The 24,852-nt window shown below is 50.6% G+C and overlaps 8 protein-coding genes across 8 annotated transcripts; 3 read left to right on the plus strand and 5 right to left on the minus strand.

The window, feature by feature from the left end:
• Positions 1-3,402: 3,402 nt before the first annotated feature.
• A1O9_10263 (phosphoribosylglycinamide formyltransferase) lies at positions 3,403-4,146 on the plus strand (the record flags this gene model as incomplete). Its single annotated transcript, XM_013400997.1, has 1 exon — positions 3,403-4,146. The coding sequence occupies one exon, from the start codon at positions 3,403-3,405 to the stop codon at positions 4,144-4,146; it is 744 nt and encodes a 247-aa protein (XP_013256451.1).
• Positions 4,147-5,568: 1,422 nt separating this feature from the next.
• On the minus strand, positions 5,569-7,634 carry A1O9_10264 (uncharacterized protein; the record flags this gene model as incomplete). Its single annotated transcript, XM_013400998.1, has 2 exons — positions 5,569-6,778; positions 6,829-7,634. 2 exons carry the CDS (start codon positions 7,632-7,634, stop codon positions 5,569-5,571), a joined length of 2,016 nt encoding a protein of 671 aa, XP_013256452.1.
• Positions 7,635-8,634: 1,000 nt separating this feature from the next.
• A1O9_10265 (uncharacterized protein) lies at positions 8,635-10,576 on the minus strand (the record flags this gene model as incomplete). The annotated part of the gene is made up of 2 exons (XM_013400999.1): positions 8,635-10,469; positions 10,525-10,576. The coding sequence occupies 2 exons, from the start codon at positions 10,574-10,576 to the stop codon at positions 8,635-8,637; spliced, it is 1,887 nt and encodes a 628-aa protein (XP_013256453.1).
• Positions 10,577-11,214: 638 nt separating this feature from the next.
• A1O9_10266 (uncharacterized protein) lies at positions 11,215-12,867 on the plus strand (the record flags this gene model as incomplete). Its single annotated transcript, XM_013401000.1, has 2 exons — positions 11,215-11,740; positions 11,789-12,867. 2 exons carry the CDS (start codon positions 11,215-11,217, stop codon positions 12,865-12,867), a joined length of 1,605 nt encoding a protein of 534 aa, XP_013256454.1.
• A 706-nt stretch (positions 12,868-13,573) lies between these two features.
• A1O9_10267 (STE/STE20/YSK protein kinase) lies at positions 13,574-15,601 on the plus strand (the record flags this gene model as incomplete). The annotated part of the gene is made up of 1 exon (XM_013401001.1): positions 13,574-15,601. One exon carries the CDS (start codon positions 13,574-13,576, stop codon positions 15,599-15,601), a length of 2,028 nt encoding a protein of 675 aa, XP_013256455.1.
• Positions 15,602-15,997: 396 nt separating this feature from the next.
• Positions 15,998-16,936, minus strand: A1O9_10268 (uncharacterized protein; the record flags this gene model as incomplete). Its single annotated transcript, XM_013401002.1, has 4 exons — positions 15,998-16,198; positions 16,278-16,322; positions 16,388-16,642; positions 16,703-16,936. 4 exons carry the CDS (start codon positions 16,934-16,936, stop codon positions 15,998-16,000), a joined length of 735 nt encoding a protein of 244 aa, XP_013256456.1.
• A 2,310-nt stretch (positions 16,937-19,246) lies between these two features.
• Positions 19,247-21,628, minus strand: A1O9_10269 (uncharacterized protein; the record flags this gene model as incomplete). Its single annotated transcript, XM_013401003.1, has 1 exon — positions 19,247-21,628. The coding sequence occupies one exon, from the start codon at positions 21,626-21,628 to the stop codon at positions 19,247-19,249; it is 2,382 nt and encodes a 793-aa protein (XP_013256457.1).
• Positions 21,629-22,687: 1,059 nt separating this feature from the next.
• A1O9_10270 (uncharacterized protein) lies at positions 22,688-24,568 on the minus strand (the record flags this gene model as incomplete). Its single annotated transcript, XM_013401004.1, has 7 exons — positions 22,688-22,879; positions 22,946-23,074; positions 23,137-23,416; positions 23,470-23,609; positions 23,656-24,104; positions 24,167-24,262; positions 24,328-24,568. 7 exons carry the CDS (start codon positions 24,566-24,568, stop codon positions 22,688-22,690), a joined length of 1,527 nt encoding a protein of 508 aa, XP_013256458.1.
• Positions 24,569-24,852: the final 284 nt, after the last annotated feature.

The following is a 24,852-nucleotide window of genomic DNA, read 5'->3' on the forward strand; positions in this document are numbered from 1 at the left end:
CTTTGAGCCCCTCCTGTGGCATTTATCAGACCTGTCAGCTTACTTATCTCCGCTGCCTGATGCAGTGGTAAGTTCGACCTGAGCAGACCCAGTCCTACCGGCATTGACCATGCGCGCTTCGTCAAGGACTGTCAATGCTCGGCCTGAAGTCTGATGCCCTACAGCATGGCGCCCCTACAGCTTGGTCGCCAGCTCTGCTGCTTCTTGTGGCAACGAAGACCCGATCGTAATGTTTCTTTCATGGAGAGAGCATGTTTTCAGCAAGCTAGAATGTCGATGGTTGAGGTCGCCCCGTTTCAGTGATGAAAGAGCAACAGTGGGCAAGGGCGGAATTGGAAGAACACGGTCTCGGTAGAATAGGCTATAATCTTCAATCGAGGAGAAGAAGCCTCGGTTCTTTGATACGCGCTTGCAAGGTCCCCCAAGCGGTCCTTCTCTCAAGGGAACAGACCATACAAGCGATGGCCAAATAGCCTGTCTGCTTTAGCCTTGGACTTCGCAGTCTCTCCCCTCCACAGCTGAGCGGGAGCCACTTGCAGCCAAGCGGGAGGCTAAATGTGGTTTCTTCAACAAGGATAGCACATATTGGTCCCGATATGCCTTAGCAAAACCAAGTTCTTGTTTTCTGGCCGCTTCTCAACAGCACCCCAGAGGAGTAAGCACCAGTCACTGGCCCGTCTACAATCTGGACCAACGATAAGAGGGTAGTATTGCCCGGTCGATACACTCTGGGAAACGGAAGGTGGCAGTCTCAGCAGAATGCAAGGCAGATACGATAATAGCATGGTCCTGTCAGAAGCTTCCATCGTGCATCCTCGCCCGGTTACGGCCTGCGTGTATTCATGACATGTGGGCTAGAAGGAAGGCATCCTTCTCTAGTGGCAGATCATGGTTCTAGCCCGACAAATGGCAAAAGAACCAGTGAGTCGATCATCAAATTCGCCAGTCCGAGTTACTCTCAAAAGGCCTGCGATTGCAGAAGGGGCCGGTTTTAGGCGACAGGTGACGCCCGAATCGGCATGTTCCGTTTCTATCTAGACGGCCGGAAGCAACCAGGGAAGCAAACAGTGAACCAATCCATGGAACGAAGAAACGCCTACGCCCATCGCTTGATGGCCGTGGAACGCGGCATTTTTCATCGACGCCAGTCATTGGACCATTGCGGGGATGCACAAACGGTACTTCCGCCCTCGAAAGAATGCATGATGAGAAGTACCTAGGTATTTAGGCACTGTACAGACGTACCTAAGGTAGCAACTCCAAGGTCTAAAGCATATCCCGGAACCAACAAGTAGAATCGCTTGAAATCGTGTCTATGTAACATTCCGCGAGAGGTGTGATTGCGCACATTTGCTGGGTGCTTAGTGACTTCGGCTCACGGAGGCTAGTGAATGCTGTACTCAAGGGTGTTTCAAGCGTGATCGAAGCCCGAGCTCGTGGGAAAATTAAACCGTTGTGATACTCCGTGCCGAGACCCTCAACGGGGAAGGCCTTGGTGGGGACCAAGTCCCCATCATCTCGAGCGCGAATGAATCCTCACCACCGAGTACCGAGTATGCTGCTTCTCGGGTTGATTGCTGCACTACCTTGCAAGGTACGTGGACGAGGCGAAGACTTAAGAACTGGCCAGAACAGGCCAGTCTGCTAGTCGCTACTGAGTCCATAAATCGGCACAGGTTCTCGCTTACAAAATCCGATACTGGAGATGGAGTGTGGTATCAAATGTGATGGTGGAGATTGATCGTCAAGTGGCATGATACCCGGAGTTGAATTGCGACGATGATTTAGGCACTATGTTAGGGTTCCAGGGAACCTTGGTGGTGTACATACCAACAACTACTAGTAACTCGTGCTACCGCGGACCAGTACAGAGTCCACACAGCACCTCTACTCGTAACTACTGCACATCCCTGGGCCGGACACAAATTCCACGTTCTCGGCGGTTGGTCGCTATTGTTGTCACTCTGTACTGTACTACGTACTGTTAATCTGTCTACTCCGTACTGAGCCCCAACTGTGTTTCTGCCAGTGCCAAGTTCTGGTGGTTCTCCCGGATGAGCGTCCGTGTACTCCCTACCCCGACTAAGCCTGATTAAGGGAGGGCTCGGGGGGTGGGGGGCCCTCCTGGGTGGCTCCTCAGGCACGACCGTCCCCTCCCTCGTCACTCCCCCAAGCAGTTGTCCCTCAATGACATTCCCGCCCGCGCGCCTACAGCGGTGCCTAAAGACTGACGGGATCTTTTGTGTAGAGTTTTGGGCAAGTACCGCCTACCTTGTGTGGCAGCCGCTGGGTCACTGCGGGGAGCCTAGACATGATAAGCATGACGACGATGGTGATCATAACTATCGCAGGCCGAGCTAAAGGCGGGCGTGATGTACCTAGGGGGGGAAGTAGGATGATCAAGCCAAGAGCAAAGCACCTGCATCGCTAGTGTGGGCAGTGATGGGTAGTCGGGTTTGGGCACCGGTTCTGTTTGGTGCCTGGGAAGCGCCTAACGGGGCCTGGCTCTCAGCTTCCCATCTTCCCATCTTCCCTCTCGTCCCTTGCCTCCAGTTGACTTTTGCTTAGGTGGGAGCAGCCGCTCCGCTGTCTACATACCTGGTTAGTTCCCCAGGTACCCTCCTAGACGGAGTACCTGTCACCTTGCCCCGTACCCTAAGCACGGCGCACGATACCTACTGTACAAGTGCTGGGCGTTCTTCAACCAACTGCTGATCCAAGCGCGATGCAAACGAGACCCAGAAGCCAGGGCTGCAAACTACTGGTGCCGCTGGGCCACCAACTAACCCGGGTAACGAGGGACCAGGGGCAAGAACCAGCTGTTTGAAGGTCCGCCGGTTCGTTGCTCAAAGTCACCCCAACTGGATGCAGCTCGCGAGCTGGGAACTCGTGAGGGATCTGTCTCCCCACCTCCCGCTTCCACACGCTGCCTACTTGTCCATTCTCATCATCCGAAGACTCGCTGTGTTCGACTCTCGAGCACTCGCTCTCTCGCCTCGATACCGAGAACTCAACTGATACTTGTACAAGGTACTCCTTACCTACTCGTGCGTGCGCCCTTCTGCAAGACAGAAAACAGGACACGAAGCTGTTCAAGACTTCTTAACCGCTAACCAATCTTGTATAGCTGCGCAAGTCCTGGTACCAACCCTAGCACACCATCTACAGTGTCGCAGCTTCTTCTCGTCTACACAACATCTCTGACAGATCATGTCACTTCCACAATAATAGTAGTTCACCCGGCTGAAACCTTCCACCTGCAGTCAATCACGGTCTACGAGTTTCCTCACGCGGTTGGTTGTCTCTCCTCACTCACGGCCCTTCTACTGCCCGTTTTTTGTTCGTCGCTCACCTGACAATCTTGTCTCCCACCTGCGAAATCCTCTCCCTCCTCGATCAAAGATGGCCTCGGGAAAATCAACCGACAAGAGTCGGACCTATAGCACCGCCACCGACTTCAACATAACCGTCCTCATTTCGGGCTCAGGGACCAACCTACAAGCTCTCATCGACGCATGTGGTCAGACGCCCATGTCAAAGGACAAACCTGCCCCGCGACGAACGCTGCCCAACGGTCACATCGCCCATGTCATCTCGAATCGTCGCGAAGCAAGAGGCCTCGAGCGCGCTCAAAATGCTCACATTCCCGTCACATATCACAATCTGTTAGCCTACAAGAAGAGATTTCCAGAAACAGAAGCGGGCGTAGCCGCCGCTCGAGCCCACTATGATACAGATCTGGCCCAGCAAATCCTCACCCATATCCCATGCCCTGACCTGGTGGTCTGCGCGGGTTTCATGCACATCCTGTCCTCCGAGTTTGTCAATCAGCTGGCCAAAGCCGGCGTACCAATCATTAATCTGCACCCAGCCTTGCCAGGAAAATTCAATGGCTCGGATGCGATAGGTCGTGCGTACAAAGCGTTCCAACGAGGAGAAATCTCAAATACCGGTGTGATGGTTCACTACGTCATCGAGGAGGTGGACATGGGAAAACCTATCTTGGTCCAAGAGGTCGAGATCAGAGACGGTGACTCCCAAGAAGACCTGGAGGAGAGGATACACCAGAGCGAGCATAAACTTATTGTGGAAGCAACAGGGAAAGTCCTGGAAGATCTCGAAGAGCAGCGGAGAAGGGAAGCCTAAGCCTTGCTGTGCGCCTATTGAACAAAACCAGAAATCTCAACCCTAGGCGTTCCGATGTTGCTACCAATTTTTTTGGGAAACACAGTTTCTTTGAGGAAAAGCTGCTTCGCGAAGACGGACATCAGGTGTTTTCTTGTTTTTCTCAATTCCGTTCGAAAAGAGGATTCGAGGGTTTAGCGATTGAAGGAAATTTTCACCAGGATATGGAGGTGTTTACGAAGGATCACGGCTGTTTTTGTTCCCTTCTTTTTGTCTTTTCCAGGCAGCCATCCGACTATTCGAAGGCCTCGGGAATAGATTTCCTTTTTCTCCTTTGGTGAGCTTGCAGCCAATTTGATGAGTGAGGCAGAAACAAGGCACAGGTACAGATGATGAGCATGCCTACGTAGGCGGTACCTTAGGAGTGGTATGGATGGAGCGTTGTATGACTGGGAAGCGAAGATTGGGGTGATGATGCATGCAGACGAAAACCAAACAGAGCGTTCTCTGGCTTGGGGTCTGATAAGGATTGATTCAATTTTATTGATAGACTCGGACCAGAAGGAAAGACACGCACGCAGGTACCCGTGCAGCGATGGACAAGAAAGTGATGATGAGGACGGCGCTTGCCTACGGCGACTAATTCCCACCTACAAGTAGTACCGAGGATTACAGGTCCCGGTAGAGTAGAGATGTACTTGGTCGCTTCTATGCCAGATACTCGATCCGGTGAGGAGGTCGGTAGCCGTTCAGTAGTTCAGCTGCCTGCCAGCCACCCAGCCCGCCCAGTCCGTTAGTAAGCAGCAGGCGACCGAGTCGAACGCAAAGCGAGCAACGAGCAACAGGATATCTGAGATCCTATCTCCTTTCTCCTCTCCTTCTCCTCATCCGCCCTGTACGAGTAAGTACAGTAGATATCTAGTTATCAGACTTGCTCTGAGTGGCTGCATACCTCATGCCTCATGCCGCTCATCGATCCGATATCGAGGCTGGTAGGCAGAGAGGCAGAGAGGCAGAGAGGCATGGTACGGCTGGCCAAACACCTGATTCAAGCCGGGTCTGTAATTATTCGTCCTTCCGCCCATCTATCTTCCTTGATCGATGCTCTTTTCTTGAATCTGGAATCTAACTCCCTTGCGATGCGCTTGCAAAGGGGCGAAGAGAAAGAGAGAGGCCAAAGACGAAAAATCGTTGGATTAAAGTCTAGTCGGGCGTGATATGTGTATTCTATATAGTGGGTGGATTGATGAATATTCGGTATCAATTATTCGACATGAAGTGTCCCCGAGTACTGACGACGTAACACGAGGCTGGCAGAATGTGCAGGAAATCGGGTATCATTGCAAGAAAGAACGCCCATATACACACACACACACACACACACACATATTAATCGCTCAATCAAAGCGCGCAGGACAGTAGATATACCACATGGAGTGCCCATCAAGGAGAAGAGGAGACGTCGTGCTTCTCCTTACTCACATCCATGCCTTCATGCGGCCGCTCACCGTCCAGATCTCTTCGCTTCTCGTCGTGCTCGAGCTTCGGCTCAGAATTCACCACTCCATTACCGGTAGTATTGGTAGGACCAGCAGCTGCCCGAATCTCATCGTCCTCTTCACCAGTATAATGATGATCATCGCGTCCATGTCCCATGTACTTGTGCATCTCGCGCTTGTACCTGCTCTCCCGATGGTGATCATCGCCTTCCGCACGTGCCGTTAGTTCCTCCTCATCACTGCTGGAGATACTGCTCATGGAATCGTTCTGCAAGTATGTGATCTGCTTGCCGGTTTGCTTCTTGCGTTCTCGTTGTTCGCCCTTCAGTTTCTTCATCTTCGCCTCGTCGGCCTGACAGTCGAGTGTGACAACCTTCAGGCCAGGTAATGCGGAGATGAGATACTTGCGGAGATGAGATAGCTTCTCCGCGTTGGGTCGGTAAGTGCCACTATCATTATCGATGATAAGCTCGTAGTGTGAGGGCTCATTCGATTGTTGCAGTGGAGTTTGAGGCTGCTGCTCGTGGGAAGAGCCTGGGTTTGACCCCTCCCCCTTTTCTTTATTATTATTATTCTCATCATTTCTGCTGCTGCCGCTCTTTTTGGTATCGGGCCGACTGCGAAGGCTATTTTGCTCCTGGTCCTTTCCATTCTCATCCGTCTCGGCAACAGGATCTTCTGCAGGTGGGTAAGCATGTTCAAAGGGATCTGGCCCACTATCGTTGTGGAGAAGATGAGGTCGTTTCAAGCGTCTGATGAAGAACTCGCCGCTGAAGGCGATATAAATGCTTACGTCGCTGTGCATTGTGTGTTTGCTCAAAAGGTCAATCCCAAACTCCTTGCCCGTTTCCGTGAAACGAAGTTGGGCATCGAGGGTCAGCACATAGGTGAAGATTCGGCCGCCTTGATCGTAATGGACGAAATCTAGAAATTTCTTGGTCAACTCTACACTTGGTTCTTGGAACAAGCCGTATTTTGTACTCTTGTCGTAGTTATAAATTCGAGCGTGCTGGTGATGAAGAGCTCGATTCAATAGTCGGCCGCGGATCGATTTACCTTGGAACATGCCCGCCACGAAAGGCTTGAATTCAACGTAGCGGTGATAGAGATCGGCGGGAACTGGGCCAGGCAGCTGCATCTGGATCGACTGGAAACTACATAACTTGTGGGCAAGAGTGGTGCTGTTGGGTGGAATGGGACGTACTTGTATTTCTGAACTTCCTTGCCATGCTTGTCTTGTTCAGTATCCTTGGTTCCGGCGAGCCTTCCAATGAGCGGAGAGTAGTGCTGACTCCAGGGCAGCGGGGCAGCGGTATAGACACGGCCTCCAGTTTCATCTTTCGTTCTTCCCAAGTTCTCGACACTGACAATCAGGTCACCTCCCATTTTTACACGTCTGGACAGAAGCCAAGCACAGCCACGGAAAGTGTAAGCTCTCTTGCTAGCCATTCGTTTCTTTATACCAAATGTCCGTTGCGAGAATCCTTTATAATTATCGTCAATATGACCAACAGTGATGTGAGCATTTCCCAAACGATCGTCATGGTCGCTGGAGTCTTCGTCATACAGGCGGCATTTCAAAAAGAAGCCACTCGCGGGCACATTTGCGACAACCCACTCGACATTCCATTCAGGATTCGTATTGCGATGAATTGTCGGAGTGCGCAGTCGCAACTCTGGGTCTTGCTTGTGTCTTCTCGGGACGTCTGTCTTCAGGGCGGCAATGATGTATGGGTCGGAGGAAAAGGTGCCGAAGTCGGCGAAAGGGAGGTTCTCTGCTCTGTGAAAAGTGATCTTGATGGTATAGCCCGGGGGTAGTTGGGGAATGGGTGTTGCATCAAAGCCACCAGGAGGATCTTTCTTCTCAGCCTTCGCACTGTCTTTCTTTTGGAATTTCTCTTGTAGCTTATCGGACATGTCGACAGCCTTGGTAGCATATTTATCGGCCTGTTGGAAGGGCATATTGCGCAACGCCGGACCATCCGAATCGTTGTCCGCGCCGGGTGCCATGTTCCTGTGGTTGATGTCAATGGTATGTTACCCCGCGTCAAGCGTGCAAGCGTATGTGAAGGGAACACAATTTGGACGCAGAGGTGTGAATTGCATGGGTATGGAGGTTTGGCACGTTAAACACATTATCTCAGAAGAAGGGTCAGGGCTGAGGCTGGAAGGAACTATATGGCAGGAATGCGAGGGATTCGAACCAGCAGTCCCAGCTACGAAGGACCGGGCGGGCAGGATTTAGGATTCATGCAAGTGCTTGGATGCTTGCACGCTTGGACCCGAGAACTCTGGGGCCCTCGCGCCCAGAGCCTATGATACGGAGGACCTCGGTGGGCTGGGGGGGGCGGGTCGGAGGCACTGACGACGCCGGAGTGAGCCCGAAGGTGCAGCGCCAACCGCCAGCATCAGGGCTACTTGGGCGAGGAACCATCGCAGTCCCACGCCGGCCACATGCATGTCGCACATCTCTTGCCGTTTCCCGTTTAACCATAGTCAAGCAATGCTGAGGTCGACTTTCGATTCGACGTCAAGAAGCTTGGACAAAGCTTGATTGCCGATGATCAATTTCCACTGTCAACTCATCCAATCCTTCCCGTTGCCACTCCCCCTGCTTGGTGAAAAGCTTGCTCGAGTCCTCGGGTGCTGCGCTCGGCATGAGGTCGTCCTCTTGGATAATGGGTTCACTCATTTGAAAACAGTCATGTACTCAAGGCGCAACGTAATCACTGACATCATACCTGGTATACCTGCATGACGGCTGATGTTTGGGGGCCGTGAGCGTCAAATGATCTCAGGAGCTTTATAGTAGTATCGATTAGTTCAAGGTTTACTGTAAGGAATGTGTTTGATTGCTCGTCGTCTGTCACAGATCAGTACGTAGGCACGTCTTGGCTCCGATCTTCTCGTGATCCCATCCATCGCTCCTTCATGCAAAGCAAAACACCCTGTGCCAATCCTTCCCACGCTATGCAAACACAAAGCTGAAACAAACAGACAGCTGCATTCATCAGTCGTCCAGAAGTCGCTGTAGTAAGTCCGACCCGGGTCCGACCAGGCTATCTCTCATCTCCTTTTCCGATACAGCGCTCACAACCTGCTTGTCGTCCATCGCTCGTCCAGTTCGAGTTGGTGTACTCGCAGGCGTCAAGATGATCGAGTTTCGTCCCGTTGCCTCGTGTACCAACCCCAGTGTCTCTAGACTGGCAACCACATCGCGGAATTCGGTACTTTTGAGTACTTGCAATATTCCCTCGTCTCGGTGGCACAGCATTGTGTAGGTCTCAAACAGCCCTTTGACAGTGGCTATCTTCGACCATGACTTCGACGGTGTCTTGTAAGGGTCTCGTTGGTTCTGCTTCTTCTCCGACGCAACAAGAGAACATAAAACTGCCTTCTGCTGAAGATTCAATCCACCAAGACGAGACTGTGCACTGTTGTTGAAAATACTCGAGGCGATTCTAGCTACGTGTGCAATGCTCACTCTTGGCGCGCTTTCCAGGCTAAGCTGTGATAGAACAGATCGTGGAGCCTTGGGAGAAAGTGTCTCTTTCACGGAAGACACTGACGATGCTAGCTTTGTTGGGGGATTCATGATCTCTCCCAGAGGTTGCTTGGTGGGCGTAATGCTTTCCTCTTGGCTCATCTTCAATAGTGTTTCTTGCTCCACCTGATCAATGGCTCTGCGTACGAGACTGAACGCTTTTCGAAGATCCCCTGTCTGAGACGCAATCTTCCTACCACTGAGCTGGATAGCAGCAGGATGCATCAGAGGAACAAAACCTGGAGATGCAGTGCTTTCAGCTGGTAAGAGAGACTTTAGCTTTTCCGTGATGATGTTCGAAATTTGTGAGGCCGAATAGGGGAGGAATGGCAGAAGCTGTGGCTTGACATTTCTCACCTTCAACCGTGGTAAGAAGCGATCTGTGAGATCAAGCGCATTGGCAATGCCGATCAGTATGAGTGACGAGGTTGGGTGCATCGCCCACTCAAAGATGTTGTACACAAGTTCGCAATCGCTGCCAAGGAGTGTGTCCATCTCGTCTAGCAAAACCAAGTGCAAGGGTGAATCGGTTTTTTTCGTGGTGAATAACCTTGCGAGCGTAGCTTTTGATCCAGTTTTGCCCTGGGTTGATGCGCAAAACTCTTGAGTAAACCTGGCCAGTACCTCTGAAGAGGATTTCAGAGCTACACAATTGATGGACGCAACTTTGATGTGCTGGTCTCGGAATTGTTCCAGGATTTCCAACACCAGCGCACTTTTGCCAGTTCCAGGTGGTCCACTGACATAAGTGCACCCACCAACTCTAGTTTCCATCGCGTTGGAAATGAAGTTGCTCAATTTCTCCCGTTCCATTTCGCGACCAATGATCTTCGAAGTCCCATTCTGCGTGAACGCTTGTCTTGCTTGAGAGTATACATTCTGTGATCTCAATGGTGTCGACGACCCTGACGAGCGAGGTGTGAGAAGTCGTCCAACGAGCCGCACACGATGCTTTGGAGTGCTCGGAGTGGATTGCTCAAAGGCATCTTTGAAGCGAACGGTTGATGGTGTTGAAACTGTCGTACGAGGAGTGTTTTCATCCAAGACTAGCTTGTCTTTGGCCTCCGATGAAAATGATGGATCGACCGAGGGTTTGCGAAGCTTGTACTTCTGAGAGTCATCGAGCAGGGTGGTTTTTGATGTTGCTGTACGTGTATTGACAAAACAAGTATTCTGTATATTACTCTGTTTCTTGGTTGCTCCAACAACCCCCAACAGGTTCTGTTCTGCAGCATCCTCGTATATCAGTGGTGATGAGCGCCGCGTTCTTCTCTTAGTGGAAGGGAGAGGTGGTGAGATGTCTGTGTGACGTGGTCAATGTTTGATTCTGGCCTTGTGATATATGCAGAGCCTCACCTTCTTCATCCAGAACTTTTCGAGACCTCTTTCCCAGTACGACTGCAGCCATTGCGAATGGTTGTGGTTGTTGCTGCTTTTGCTGCTGGTGTTGGGGAAGGTACAATGCACGATTCAACATGAGGCAGGCACGAGTCAGGTTCCTTCCTTCATTAACACTTAAGAGGATTTAGTGTCGGGCGCGAACGCGACGCGTTCGACCCACATTTCGCTCTCCCAGCCACAATTAAAATGTGCACTGTCGCGCCTGTTCACTCCACCGTACCTAGCCGCCTGTCATTGACGCCCGCGACGGTAAACGTCGGCTATTCGCTTACAGCTGCATTACTATATGCCACTTTGCCGCCATGCCGCCGTGGGCTTCGCTTGGCAAGTTTGTCAATATGATTGTGTCTCTTGCACAGTGCGCCAAATGTCGGGTGCGGTCGCGTCATAACCATCGCCGCCTTGCACTCCCACCAACCTTGACACTGTGTGTTTGCTATCCTGCTGTGTGCAAGCTTCATCCCTTGCCTGCACTTCTTTCACCTTCTTGTGCTCATGACTCCGCGTCACACTCATGAGCTCTCCGCCTAGTTAGAGACGCTGGCCGGAGTCCAAATATCTTCCACCACCCCACCCACTTCATTTCCACCGATCTAATCATCCACCACGTTCCAAACCAGATCAGTTTCCCTCACTCACTCCAAAATGGACGAAGCAGAAGCAATCGCGACGTTGCTCGCCGTGACAGGTACAACTCCCGAGTTGGCTAGGCAGTACGTTCAGCTTGCCGATGGTGATGCAAACCAAGCCGTGCAGTTGTTCTTCGAGAACGGCGGAGTCGACCTGACTGGTTCTTCCTCGTCACAACCTCCTGCTGCATCAACATCGCTTCAGTCTGGTCACGTTCATGATCCCATCAACCTCGATGATGACGAACTTATTGCCGATGATAACGATCCAGAAGCCAGGGATTATCCCAGAGATCCTGATCGGAGTCGACCGTCGGCACCAGCTGCTGCCCCAGCACAGTTTGAGGATGATGAGGCTATGGCTAGACGTTTACAGCAGGAGATGTATAGTGAACCTGGTGGCGATGAGCCTCTCAGAGCACCCATCGCCCGACAATCAGAGACTTTGGTCGGTGCTGGAGACTCTTTGCCCATGACCGAAGCTGGTTATGATGCTGCAGTGGAAGCACGCATGCGAGCCTTTCAAAACAGACAAAACCGAGGTGAGTTTTCTTTATGTCTAGCAGATAGCCTGGCTTACCAAAGAACAGCACGTGCAGGTATCTTCAATCAACAACAGCCATCGAGTATCTGGGAGAGAGATGGCGATCCTTCAAGCAATCCACTTTCAGAATCGACTGGGGGAGCATCGGAGGCATCGCAAAGAAACAACAGACTCGCAAGACTCTTCCAACCACCATGGGAGTTAATGTACAAGGGCGAATGGGAGGATGCAAGAGATGAGGGCAAAGAGCAGAAGAAATGGTTATTGGTTGACATTCAAGACCCGTCTATCTTCGACTGCCAAGCCTTAAACCGTGATCTCTGGAAAAATGAAGGCATCGTGGAAACTGTAAAGGAAAATTTCGTGTTCCTGCAGTACAACAAGGACGACCCAAGAGCAAGCCAATACGTTCAGTACTATTTCCAGGCTTACGAGAGCCAGGATATGTACCCTCATGTTGCGATTGTCGACCCTCGAACAGGAGAACAGATCAAGTTGTGGACGCGAAAGATTCCACCACCACCAGAGTTCTTGATGCAACTGCACGAATTCTTAGATCGCTACAGCCTGGACAACAGTGCACGCAATCCTGTGGCTAAGCGAAAGTCGGAGGCGAAGAAGGAAAAGCCTATCGACCAATTGACCGAGGACGAGATGTTGCAACGAGCATTGCAGGCTAGTCTCACGTCACAGAGCCAGGAGCTGAAGTCGCCAGAGATTGAGGATCCCGACGATCTCACCAGAAGTGTTGGTGATGTTCGAGGCACTAATCCATTTACTCTTGCCGATACTATGGAAGTCGATGGAGCAAAGCCAAGCGAAGGACGGGGATTGAGCGATGCCGGCCAAGTCTCATTCACTCAACCGCATGCCGAACCTGCGGCGGGACCGGGGATCACAAGAGTGCAGATCAGACACCCAGCTGGTAGGATTGTTCGTCGATTTGCAGAAAGTGACCCTGTACAGCGAATTTACGATTTCCTGAAAACCGAGCCTCTAGACGGCAAAGAAGGAGCCGACTTTGAGTTGATCTCGATGGGCAAGAACCTCGATGACGTCCGTCAAGAGACCGTGGAAAGTGCTGGCCTAAAAAATGGCACAGTCATGGTTGAATTCCTGGATTAGATTGAGCAGCCAGGTATTATGAAGCATCGAAAAGGCGTTTGGACTGATCAGCCCTGGACATAGCTAGAAGATACCACGAGGCAGCATGCTCATGAATTACGACAGGTAGTAATCGGCACGCGAATGTAAAATCAGCTTTGACTAGTCGTCAGTACGCGTTCCATTTGGTAGTGTGTTTCTGCTGCGGCCGTTCGTTGATCTGTTGATTGGACCGCGGACAAGTAATATTATTTCGGTTGGTTGGAGCCAATCAGAGGGCCGGGCGGGTAATTGAACGCGACCACATGGGGTACGGAGTAAACATCGAGTTTCGCTTCCACCAACTATGTACTAACTCTTCGGATAATTCAGAACATGGCTTGATCTTGATGCCTCATGAGTTGACGAACCTCTCACGGACCCGTGAATGATTCAACGAATTTAGTCCTGCCCTCGCTTGGCTGAAAGGCAGGCAGTGGCGCTTGCCCAGTGCGCATTGAAGAATTGACAGTGCATGCAATCCGCAACCCGCCCAGTACTCTTGTTGACATCTACCAAACTGAGATACATACGCCTCTTCCTAACACCACCATTACATTCTTGTCTCTCCAACTATTCTTCGAGACTTCAGGGACGTCTTTATCCTGTCTCCATCGCCCGATGACCGCCGCATCGCTCTGTCCCGACCTATCGTTCCCAGTCTCAGGTGCTCTCTAATCTGCCGGCGATGGATCCAGAAGAACTTTACACCAAACAAAATTGTATAGGGGGAGGCAGTTTTGGCAAGGTCTACAAAGGGGTCGACAGGCGTACAGGACAAGCGGTAGCTATTAAGGTTATTGATGTTGAAAATGCCGAGGATGAGGTCGAAGACATCATCCAGGAAATTTCCATCCTGTCCGAGTTGCAGTCACCCTATGTTACAAAGTACCATGGCTCTTTCTTGAAAGGCTCAGATCTGTGGATCATCATGGAGTTCTGCTCTGGGGGAAGTTGCTCAGATCTGATGCGGCCTGGCTTGATCCACGAGGACTATATTTGCATCATTCTGCGAGAACTCCTCATGGGGTTGGATTACCTCCACAGCGATAAGAAGCTTCACCGAGATATCAAGGCCGCGAACGTCCTCCTAGGCGCCAATGGACAAGTCAAGCTCGCCGACTTTGGCGTTTCAGGACAACTGTCGGCAACCATGACCAAGAAAAATACTTTCGTCGGCACGCCCTTTTGGATGGCTCCTGAAGTTATCAAGCAATCCGGCTACGATCACAAGGCAGATATTTGGTCACTTGGAATCACTGCTATTGAGCTTGCCATGGGAGAACCACCTTATGCCGATATTCATCCAATGAAGGTTCTTTTCCTGATCCCGAAAAATCCTCCGCCCACTCTCCAAGGCCAATTCTCTCGTACATTCAAAGATTTTGTCGAACTTTGCTTGAGACGAGATCCCAGGGAAAGACCGTCAGCGAAGGAATTACTCAAACATCCCTTCATTAAGAAGGCAAAGAAAACCACGTATCTGACGGAGTTGATCGAAAGAAATGAGCGGTACATTGCCACACGAGGCGGGCGGTTATCTGACGATGACGAAGAAGAGGAGGAGAACTTTCGTCATGGGAATCACGAACCAGAAAATGAAGACTTGTGGGATTTTGGTACCGTGAGGCCGGTAGGAGGCCGTGGAGCTGGATTGCGCCCCATGAATGATTCGGCCACAAATGCAAGAGCAAGTGCGGAACCATCAGGCTCAAAACCTCGATCTGACTGGGACGACACCGTCAAGGTTCCGTCCTCTCCCCAAAAGTCGCCTATCAAAGCAGCCTTCCCTCCAACTCCAGCCAAGGTTCCTCTACCACCTTCCCCAACCAAAACATCTGCGTCCGCAGCATTTGAGACAAGGCATTCTCCCTCGGGCGGGACTTCGGTCTCTGCTAAGCCAACAGAGACCCCAAGACTGTCGGCCAATCTAATGGCTAGCAAAGCTTCTCCATCCGCATCCCACAGCGACAGCCCAGGGTCCAATGAATACAACAAAGCATTTCAAGCTCAGCTCGCCAAAGACATGGGATTCCTGAAGATTGATGGTGGGAGTAGTCCGAGCGTTCAGACACTAAACGGCGCGACACCACCTGGGAAGAAACCTCTCATGGTAATCCCAGAGATTCCACCGTTCAGAGGTCTATCCGGCAAAGGACAGCCTCTTGCTCAGCCGTCGTCCTCGAAAGTTGTTGCACAACAGCCATTACCGTCGTTCTCACCGAAGGACTTGCCTCTACTTCCACAGGGACAGGTGCCAGCTACGACGGTAAATCAACAACCATTGCCACCACTCACGCCCACGACCAACCAGCCACAAACCTCGAAGGCTGCGGCTCTTAGTATTTCGGCTGCTCAACTGCCGGCGCAAGACACTGGTCAGGAATTGACAGCATTGAACTCTGTATTAATACCAGCTCTTGAAGCTGCAATGCATCGACGAACATATATGTTAAAAGAACAGGCACGATCCAGCAAGTTGAGCCCTTCTGCTGCTGCAGAAATCCAACAGCAAAGGGTCCAGACACACGAGAAAGTTAGACGACTGATAGCCAAGACAGCGGGTCTATTCTACGAGATTCAGAAATGCGATGAGGAATGTCCTGTTGGTATGGGTGGAGGAGTCACTGAATTTCTGGAAGGCTTCTTGGAGGAAGTTCTTGTGAGAGTGGAGGCTTCAGACGAACCCGAAGCAAGTCCCACTCGAAGGACATGACATTGTGATGAATTTTTCCTTACAGATGATTAATTGTAGTATCTTACATGTTTTCAAGCACCAAGGCGTGGGTATGGATGCATTCTGTTGAATGTCAGAGTTCTATTTGAGTTCCCCTTAACAAGCCTGGCTAGAAGGCTGTGGTTTTCCTTTCATCAGAGATGTTCCACAAATCGGGATCGAATATTGTTCGACTGTTCTGAGAAAGAGCGGACGACTGGAACGATGGTGTTTCAAGAACTAAATCTCAGGGCCTTGCGGAAGCTCGTGCGATTTAGTGAGTCCCAGAAATATATAGATATACTCAGCCCGCATCCGTGTACCCGTGTTCGTTCACTTTTGTCAATATCCCAGCTTGTCCCGTAATTTCCGGGACGACCACATTAATTCCGATCATCATCGGGCCGCTCCAACGTTTATCATCTCTGCGTCCGCATCTCTGAGCTCCTTGCTCCTCCTGGACTCATGACGACCCCAAGAGATGTAAAACCAGAAGCACATAGAAGTGGCGGGGACCGTGAGCGCAACCCACAGCCAGACTCGCCCGATGCTACCAAGCCATTGGTTCTGGCTGAAAAAGGGCATCTCAAGGATGGCCTGCGAAAAGCGTTAGCCATTGACAGCGGAGATGAGCACATCCTGGTTCTGGATGTAGCACGAAAATTGGGAGTACTACCGCAAAGGAAGTGCCCGGGAGGAAAAAGGCTGTCAACAAGGCGACCTATCGAGAGGTGTTAGTCCTACATCCAGACAGTATCCAGCAAGGACCAAGGTCGCCATACTTACAGTTTTCATCGATACACTGTCTTTCCGCATCTCTTCAGTTAAGCGATGTGTCTGGTGAGCTAGGCGACGCAATACTGCCGTTTCATCTTGATTGGCTTTTAAAATATTGTTCATTTCTTTGGTCAGTTCCTGGGTTTGCGCAGCTAGCTCGCGGGACTGTTTGGCTTCTTCCTTGCTCGCTGCAAGAATCTCCTGCATGGCCTTGCTGTTTTGGACCAGCAGTCGATCATTCATGGCTTGCATATTGTCAACGAGCTACCAGAGTCAGTATCCACTGTTCAGTCTCGGTGTCTGATGACGAAAGAAGGAGATTACCAGCGCCAACACGTTGTCGATCTTCTGTTGCATCTCGTCCCGAAAGCAAGAGATGGCTGTCATCTGCGCCGTGATCTCCCCAAAACTCTTCATGAATGATCCGAGTGTCTGTGGCGACCTTATTCCTACTTTGACGAAGTCTGTGTGGAACTCCTTGTTGTACCATTCGATGTCTTCAATGGTGTCAGCGATGTACTTGATTTCGGATCCGTACCTGTGCAGGTGGGCTGCCATGCTATGGAGAGAGCGATTCATTTTTGAGTTTGATTGAGAATGATCATTGGGTGACAGTTCTTGACGCAGCAGTTCTTCTTCCTGGAAACAAATTATCAGTCAAGCATCATCGGACTCTGGTGAGGGATGGTCGTCGTACGTATGCTATGAGCTGGTCGTTGAAGCTGTTTATAGAGTTATTCCACCAGCGGAGGCTGCTTGTGAGGATAGCTGCTTGCAGGTAAATAGGATCACAACCATGCAGCCTGTCCGCACAGCTGCTCAGAGCCTCCTTGAACCGCTTAACAGGCTCTTCAATGATTTTCTTCCATCAACCATCGAAGAAGTCGAAAATCAGGGCAGAAGAGGGTTTCGCGCCATTCTTGAATGAGAAGAAGACTGCAATTTTCGAACCTCGAATATCCACTCCAGAGTGCGGCAGGTGCAAGTAATTCCGGGGGTTCATTTGGCCTCCAATCCTGGAGCGGTAGGCTCGGCGCTGGGCAGTATCACTGCCACTGGCTACATCGTCGCTAAAACCGCCAGTGCTCTCGACTTGAATCCTTACAGGAATAAACATCCAATAGTTGAGACTACGGTCCGAGATCTCACACCTGCATGGAAAGCTCCGTGGCGATGGATGATGAATGTTGGCTAGCGAAGTCAAGAATGATGATGGGAGGTCAAATTTTGATCGGAGTAGTTGAAAAGATGCTGGGGTCAAGCAGAGTTTCCTTGAGTCCTTCTGCGTCGAAGAGCCTTTCTTCACGAAAAGTCGGTTTACAAAGCTGTCCAAGTGCGGATTCAGCCAGAGGTTCATTGAAAAATGGCATGTTTTGGCAATTCGTACTAAGTATCCACGATCTTCGTCTGCGAATCTGAACTCTATGCGCGAGCATCATCAGCCTTGGGACATGAATTTCTAGATAACGGTTTGCGTGCGAGGAGTATACCCTACATTGATGTGCGCACTCAGACCGTCATGGTCGAGGATGTCGTCTTGGCACTCTGCAAGAAGTGAGGAGTGACTCGGGTTAGGGGGTCGATAGCTTTCAACTCACCCCCGTCCGCCGCAAGGCTGAGAGATCTCACGGATGTCTCTGAAGACAGAAGCGATGCCTGGAATACCCGTAAACTTTCTTGGAGATTGATGCTGGTTTTGTTGTTTGGCCTCGCAGTGGAAGATCAATATCTCCACTGCCACTGCGATTAGTATTCCTGGAGACCAAGGCGTTCTCTGAGGAAGAAAGGCCTTCACCAGTATGGAATGTCCATAATTCCAGAATCAGGCTGAGAACGATGATCGCTAACCCCCACCAATGCAAGGTTGGAGCAGCTGGTTGGTCTGCACCACATTTCTTGCCAACGAACTCGGCAGTCAGGCAGAAACAGCCTTATTAGCTGCGTCTTCTGCGGAAGCTACCCACTCGCACTGTGCCCACGATCTTCATATCAATCACGGGATGGGTCAGTACGCAGGTTCATTTCCAAGCTCGTGGGCGGTCGATCCAGCGCAGAAAGCCTTGCAGCCCAACTCAAGCGATCCCAGATCGCTCAGTGCCATCATTCCCGCCCGTCCAGTTGCATGTACAGCATCTTCGAAGCAGCCATCCGCAAAGAGATACGCATCGATATCGAAACCAGCTAAGTTGAGAGAGTATTCTGGCAATTGCGATGTGATTACTAGTGCAGACCAAGCCAGGACTTCGAGGAGGCCGTATGCTAGTCGCTTCCCGCCATCGTGGATAGCCCTTGGGCAGATGAGAATGAACGGGTCAGTTGCTCGACCTCAGCTCCTACCAGCAACCGATTCAATATATAATGCTAACAATATTGCTTCGCCCCCAGTGCACCGCCTCCAACCCCGCTGACCTCGTCTACTCGCTCGACGTTCTCAATGCAGGCATCCTTCAATACTCCATCCACGACATTCAGTGCGGCAGACGGACCCTTGTGGCAGAGCTCAAATGCACATTTTTGGAATAGTCCAGGTATAGGAGGATGTGCCACGTCTTTACCAGCCGAGAGACAGCCAAAAATGCTAGAGCACTCGGAAACATTCAGTCACGATTTGTTGCCTTTTAGGCAGCAACCTGAAGAAAAGGGAATGGGGAAAGGAAAGCAGAAGGCAGTAGTGGACGACGAGTCTGGATATGGGGACGTCCCACATTTCCTCTCCGAAGACACCAATTCGATGTACAGTGGAGTGACACGCCAATAGAACGTGGAATCAGCAATTAGGGAAATGAATACGCATAACAATTAAGTTTGAGAACGCGATGTAGACATTGACTTAAGCTAGCCAGTATGGAAAGGCTCGACTATCATGCTTCAGATTTGCGAGATCAGATCTGCCGAGAGGCCGGCACTGATGGCAAGTGGCGCCTTCAAAACGGTTCGCATCGGTGCCAAGCCCTTCAATTTGTTGAAACATGCGACAGCTGAGGCAGAGACGTTGCTATGTCTGAAAAGACAATGTAGGAAGACTTGCATTGCTGGTCCGGCTCCAGCTTTTATCACGAAAAATTCGGGAATCGCCTCCAGGCTCACCAATGTCTCTTGGTCCAGCAGATCGTGGGCTTTGAGCTGTTCGACTGGAAGACCGATGCCGTTCATGACCCTCTGGGTTTGCCCCTGATCTTCTGGTGGCTGCTCACGTCCGAGCACATCTTCCACAAACAGCTCGATTCCTCCTGATGCTCGTCTCATGAAGAGCTGCTCCATCACGTGGAACATAACACGAAAGAATGTCAAGGCCTGTATGCGTTCCTTTCCGAGTCCACGTAGCTGAAGCAGCCGTAACAGAACGGTAAACCCGGCAATGGGGTACCTGATGAGAAGGAGATCCACATTTTGAGGCTGCTCCGGCTCTGCAAAGTCTGGAGCGGCCAGGAGATTTTGCAGAGGGACTCTGAGATCAGAGTTTGGATTCTGGCTGAAGTTGGGACTAAGCGCCGCAGATACTTCCGTGATTTCCAGGAGGTGCCGAGTCACCCAATCTGCGCAAGCACGGAAGAGATCTTGATCCGTCTCGTCGGCATCTCGTAAACTGTTGTCAAGGGTTTTGTAATTGAGAATCGCTAGAAAGATGGCTTTCGTGTCGGAAATGTCGAATCTTCCTTTTAGTACCGTGTCCAGTGCTTCCACCCAAGTTTTCTGGTTTTCCTCCATTCCCACAAGGCACAAGGCGAATGTGATCTCATCTTCAGTGTATGGACAAGCTGTGCTTCTTTCAAGGTAGTATCCGCACCAGTCGCAGCAGATGAAAAAAGACAACACATCTGTTTCAGCAAAGTTTGCCATTGCAAGAGGGAATGCAACCTTTGTGAAAGATTCAATTGGAGGAAAATTGTCCGTCTTGAGATCCGGCGCGACTTTGAACAACAGGCAGAGAACTCTCTCCTCATGACAGAGCATGCAGCGGCCAACGAATTCGGCGGCCCTCTCGGAACGGTGGAAGCCAGGCAGAAAGACAGGTTCACAGCGATTGGAATCATCGTGCGTGATAATTAGTACTTCGCCTTCTGAGTCAGGCTTGCCCATATCTCGACACATCCACTCATTATCCATTCGCCCATAGGTGTAACACATATCCATTCCATTTCGCACGTGCTGTTGCATCCTTCTATAGTCTCTGCGCATGTCATTAAACCCTCTGCGCTGGTCTCTGAAGTTGCTCCAGTTTTGGTGGTGTGCTTTTCTCACATCCGCTCGGAGGCCTTCCAATTCAAGGTGACCGACTCCAGTCCTCAGGGCCTCAACAAGATGCCTTAATGTAGATTTAGCTTTATTATCAAGGTCTTCCCTATGACGATTGACTTCTGGCATCGGCTTCAATTGAGCTGCTAACCAGGACTCCAAAGTCTTTCCTGTGCCTCGCGTCATGGATGAGATAATAATGCTCTTGAGATTATCCTCATCCTTGACGATTTTCTCCATGGTTGCAGCATCCACATTTCCTTTGAGTACTTCGTCCAGCTGAACGATCAGACCTCCCGGTAAGGCTATCTCGTCTCTCCGCAAAGGATCGGTCGTCTCTATCTGGAGACAGAACAGATCCGAGTACGAGATTTTTGGTAGCTCTGCCCATGTGGTATATTTTGTAATGAGTGGGTTAGAGCGGTGATTGTTCACCGACACCAGGTTTTTGAAGCGACCTTTTGCCTGCATCAGTCTCACCACATCGCTTTCAAGGTCATGAAACAAAAACAGGCAGTCGGGAACGACAGCGAACGTAGCGATACCAACAGAAATGTTGCCATTCGCAGGCGATCCAGTGCTCGAGCTACCAAAGACAATGATAACGCATGGCTTATTATGGAGGCCGAGTTCCGCGGTCCGCAAAGCAAAGTTTTCAACCAGATTATCGACAATCTCGCCGTCTGTGAGAAGGAACCACACGTCACAATCTTTTAGAGTCTCGACGCAGGAGTTGAGGTCATATAAGACTGCCGGATTGGTCCCACCGCGGCCCTGGATACCTTTTAGGCTGACTTCGTTGGGGAGGTCGATGGGATCTTGGACGTCGTCACTCCAAGGGATAAGACGGAAAGAACTGTGGTTGTTTGGAACGCGGAGGTTGTAAATTTCCTGAACAGCCTTTCGCTCGATGTTGAGGGTGTGCCCAGCTGTGCTGCCTGATTTGTCCAAAGCAACACATATGCGAGCTGAGCCTAGGCTCTTCGTGCCCTTTGATATTGACGAGCTCTCCATTTCGAGTGCCACTGTTCTTAGAGAATAACACTCAACACAGTAATATTGAGAACGGGTAGTGGTGATGATGATGGATTGAGGGGGACATAAGGCCAGTTAGACAAACGGAAATGTCAGGGCGAATTCCAGAGCTTGATTTGGTTTCTCGACCAGATGCGAATGATACCCCTTGGGTTGCTGCATGGTTGCCTTGTGGCTTGGGGCTTTGCTGCCATTCTCGCATTTGGGTGGTCGACCTTTCAAGATCGGGCCCACGAGCATGCAACTGCAGCTCAGCAACTCTCCCTTTAAAATCCGTCCACTCAGCCGTGCTCAATGGCGTGGTAGCCATCGGGACCTCTCGTCTGCATCGCTCAAGAGGTGTGAAGGACTGTGCAGCACCAGCATCCTCGTCCCCCAGAGGGGGCGCAGTCGGGAGCAGCGCTAACTTAGCCTTGATCAGGCTGTAAGGAAAGTGAATTTGTGCAGGCCTCTCCCGAGACCGGTCACTCAAGACACCATGGGCGGGTAGGAATAAATTTCACCACCAATGGTGGGGAACTACAAGGACTGAGCCTCAGGTGGATGTTCCCCCTGGTCACAACCTGAGCCGCCGTGGCCACCCTTGCTTTTTGCACTGTCCTGCTAAGAATGATAAAGTTCTTTCATTGCATAGAAAACTCCCGCTTTGGTGCCTGTATTGTGGGTTCCTGTTTTTGGGCCTCTTCGATGTGGGTTCGCTGTTCCCTTTTCTGGCTGGTTACCCGGCATATGAGTCCTCGATACTTCAATTAGTTTCACCAGCGCCTTGTGCTAGCTCAAATTCAAACCTGCCGTATCCAAAGTTCCCTTGCGATAACCTCGTCTGAGATAATCCGCTTGATCTCCCTGGTGAACTCCTCGAGCATAGTTATCACTTCAATAGCCTCACTGACTCAGCTTCGATGATGACAAGGTAAAAGCAAATGATCAGCATTCAGGGAAATCTACCACGTCTAAACTAATACCTATGATGCAGTCAACAGTTGTCCCTCATGGTTGGCGGAGCATTGTCCTTATAGGAGGCACGAAGATTCGAGGTCAACTGAGAACACGCCTTTTGAACACACATGGAAGAGTGTGAGGTTTGAGAAACCACCGATTCGTGCTCGTCATCTCGTAATTTGGGTCCGTCAACTCAATATTAAAATTCCGAATCACCTCGACCAGCGTCTTATTCAGTTCAAGTATGCTAATGTGTCTGCCAACACAGATCCTGGATCCCTGTCCAAACTAATAGTTTTTTGGCTGGTCAGTCTCGGGAGCCTCAGAAGATTCTAGGTAAGATTAAACGGTTACCTGGAGCATGTAGCGCTGCATGAGTTTTTCGTCGCGTTCTAACCAACGTTCGGGTCGAAAATCATCTGCGTCGTCTCCAAATATGTCTTTGTCGCGATGGAGGACATAGGGATTCACTCCGACACGTGTCTGCAAGATTGAAGTTAGCCATGTCTCATACAGCAAGCGGTGATGTTCATTTATCAGCTTACACCCGGAGGTAAAAATCTTCCAGCAATAGTACATCCTCCTTCGCTCACGACTCGTGGCAAAATATCAGCAACCGATGGATGAAATCTCATTGCTTCTTTAAGGACTGCCTGAAGATAGGGTAGTTCCTGAATCTCTCGAAATTTTGAAGGCGTGGAGACTTTTCGGTTGTCGATTGCTTGGTCGATCTCATCCTTTAGTTTCGCATAGACCTTGGGGTTTTTGAGGACATGATAGAGAGTAGCACTCAAGGCAATCCCAGTCGTGTCAGAGCCAGCTGTTCTGCGTGAACGATTAACTTGGTCCCCGTGTCAAGACCAGTGGTCAACACTTACAGAGTCATCGAACATGTCCGAAGGACGTCATCCATTGGAAATTCGGCGGGGTGTTTTTCATGTGCCTTTAAAAAGCGAGAGAGCATATCTCGTCGATTCGTTGGACGGCCTTGTCGAGCCTTCACTTCTGCAGCAGTGAACTAAAGTTTTATTAGATGTAGTATCTAGTATCTGCCTTTTGAGAACCTTACTTACCTCAATGAGCACTCCGGCAGGGGCCTTCAAAAACATCCTGACCAATGGGTTCCCCAAAAGCAGCCAGTGATATGGAAACGCTTGACCAACAAATGTGGCGTATCCATTGAAGAAGTCGATTACTTTAGTTGTCCCATCAATGTCCACCCCCTTTTCCATGAACCCGAAACGCGTGGACAATGTGAGCTCTCCGACGACGTCAAAGGCATACCATTGAAACCACTGACTCATGTTGACATGAACGCCAGATTTAGCAAATTCTTCGAGCTTACCAATAAAATAAGCAAGAGAATTATCGACATATAGCTCCAGCTCAACGATGGATGTCATAGAGAACGCCGCGGATATGTATCGAGCCAGTCTGCTGTGCGTAGCATTATCAAGTGCAGAGAATGCATTGATGCCCCAGACATCTGGTTGTGCAAATGCCCTGTAAAAATCTGACTGTGCGTCGCAAGAGACCGTCAGTCCTCGGTTCACATAGGTGGTGTAGAACTTAGACATGCCTTGGGGAATTTACTCCCGATCCCGTAAAATACTTCGAGCGCTTTCGGATCATTGGTGATAACTTCATTAGGCCCTGTGCGCACGAGAGGCCCTGCCAATAGTGTAAGAGCCCGAAGAGTACAAAATAAGTTTCCGCGTGGATAGAATCGCACTTACCGTACTTTTTATGCAGCTCAATTTCTGTTTTCTCCACATGACCATTGTAGACTTCCCTGACGCGCCATGCTCTCGTAATTGATGCCGTGAATGGGCCAGGGATAGAGTACAATTTGGAAAAGTAGCGCCGCTTGATGCACCGAGCAAGGAGGAAAGCAAATGCCAGAAGGGGCAACCCTTTGAGCAGACTCAAAAGAGGGCTATGAAGTAGATCCAACGGCAGGATCTCGTACTGCGACATCTTTGAACATATTCTGTTATGGCTACGTCCAGAGGCAGTCTACCCAGTTCATCAAGTCCATGGACAACGTGTTATCTCTTTGTAAACGCTTGCAAAACCCAAATGTTGTCGCTGGCGTACGCGACTAGGGTCTGAGGTACCCAATGTCCCGGGTGGGGTGGGCCGGTGGGGGACTTCCAGCCCTAGGAGGTGGAATTGCGTTATGTGAGGAGGATGAAAGCGTGGGAAATCTGACAATTATCTGCCAAGATGCTATTCATGGAGACCTTCTTTCGGGGTCGGGC

The sequence above is a fragment of the Exophiala aquamarina genome, assembly GCF_000709125.1.
Source record: "Exophiala aquamarina CBS 119918 chromosome Unknown aczIA-supercont1.12, whole genome shotgun sequence".
NCBI classification, from domain to species: Eukaryota; Fungi; Ascomycota; class Eurotiomycetes; order Chaetothyriales; family Herpotrichiellaceae; genus Exophiala; species Exophiala aquamarina.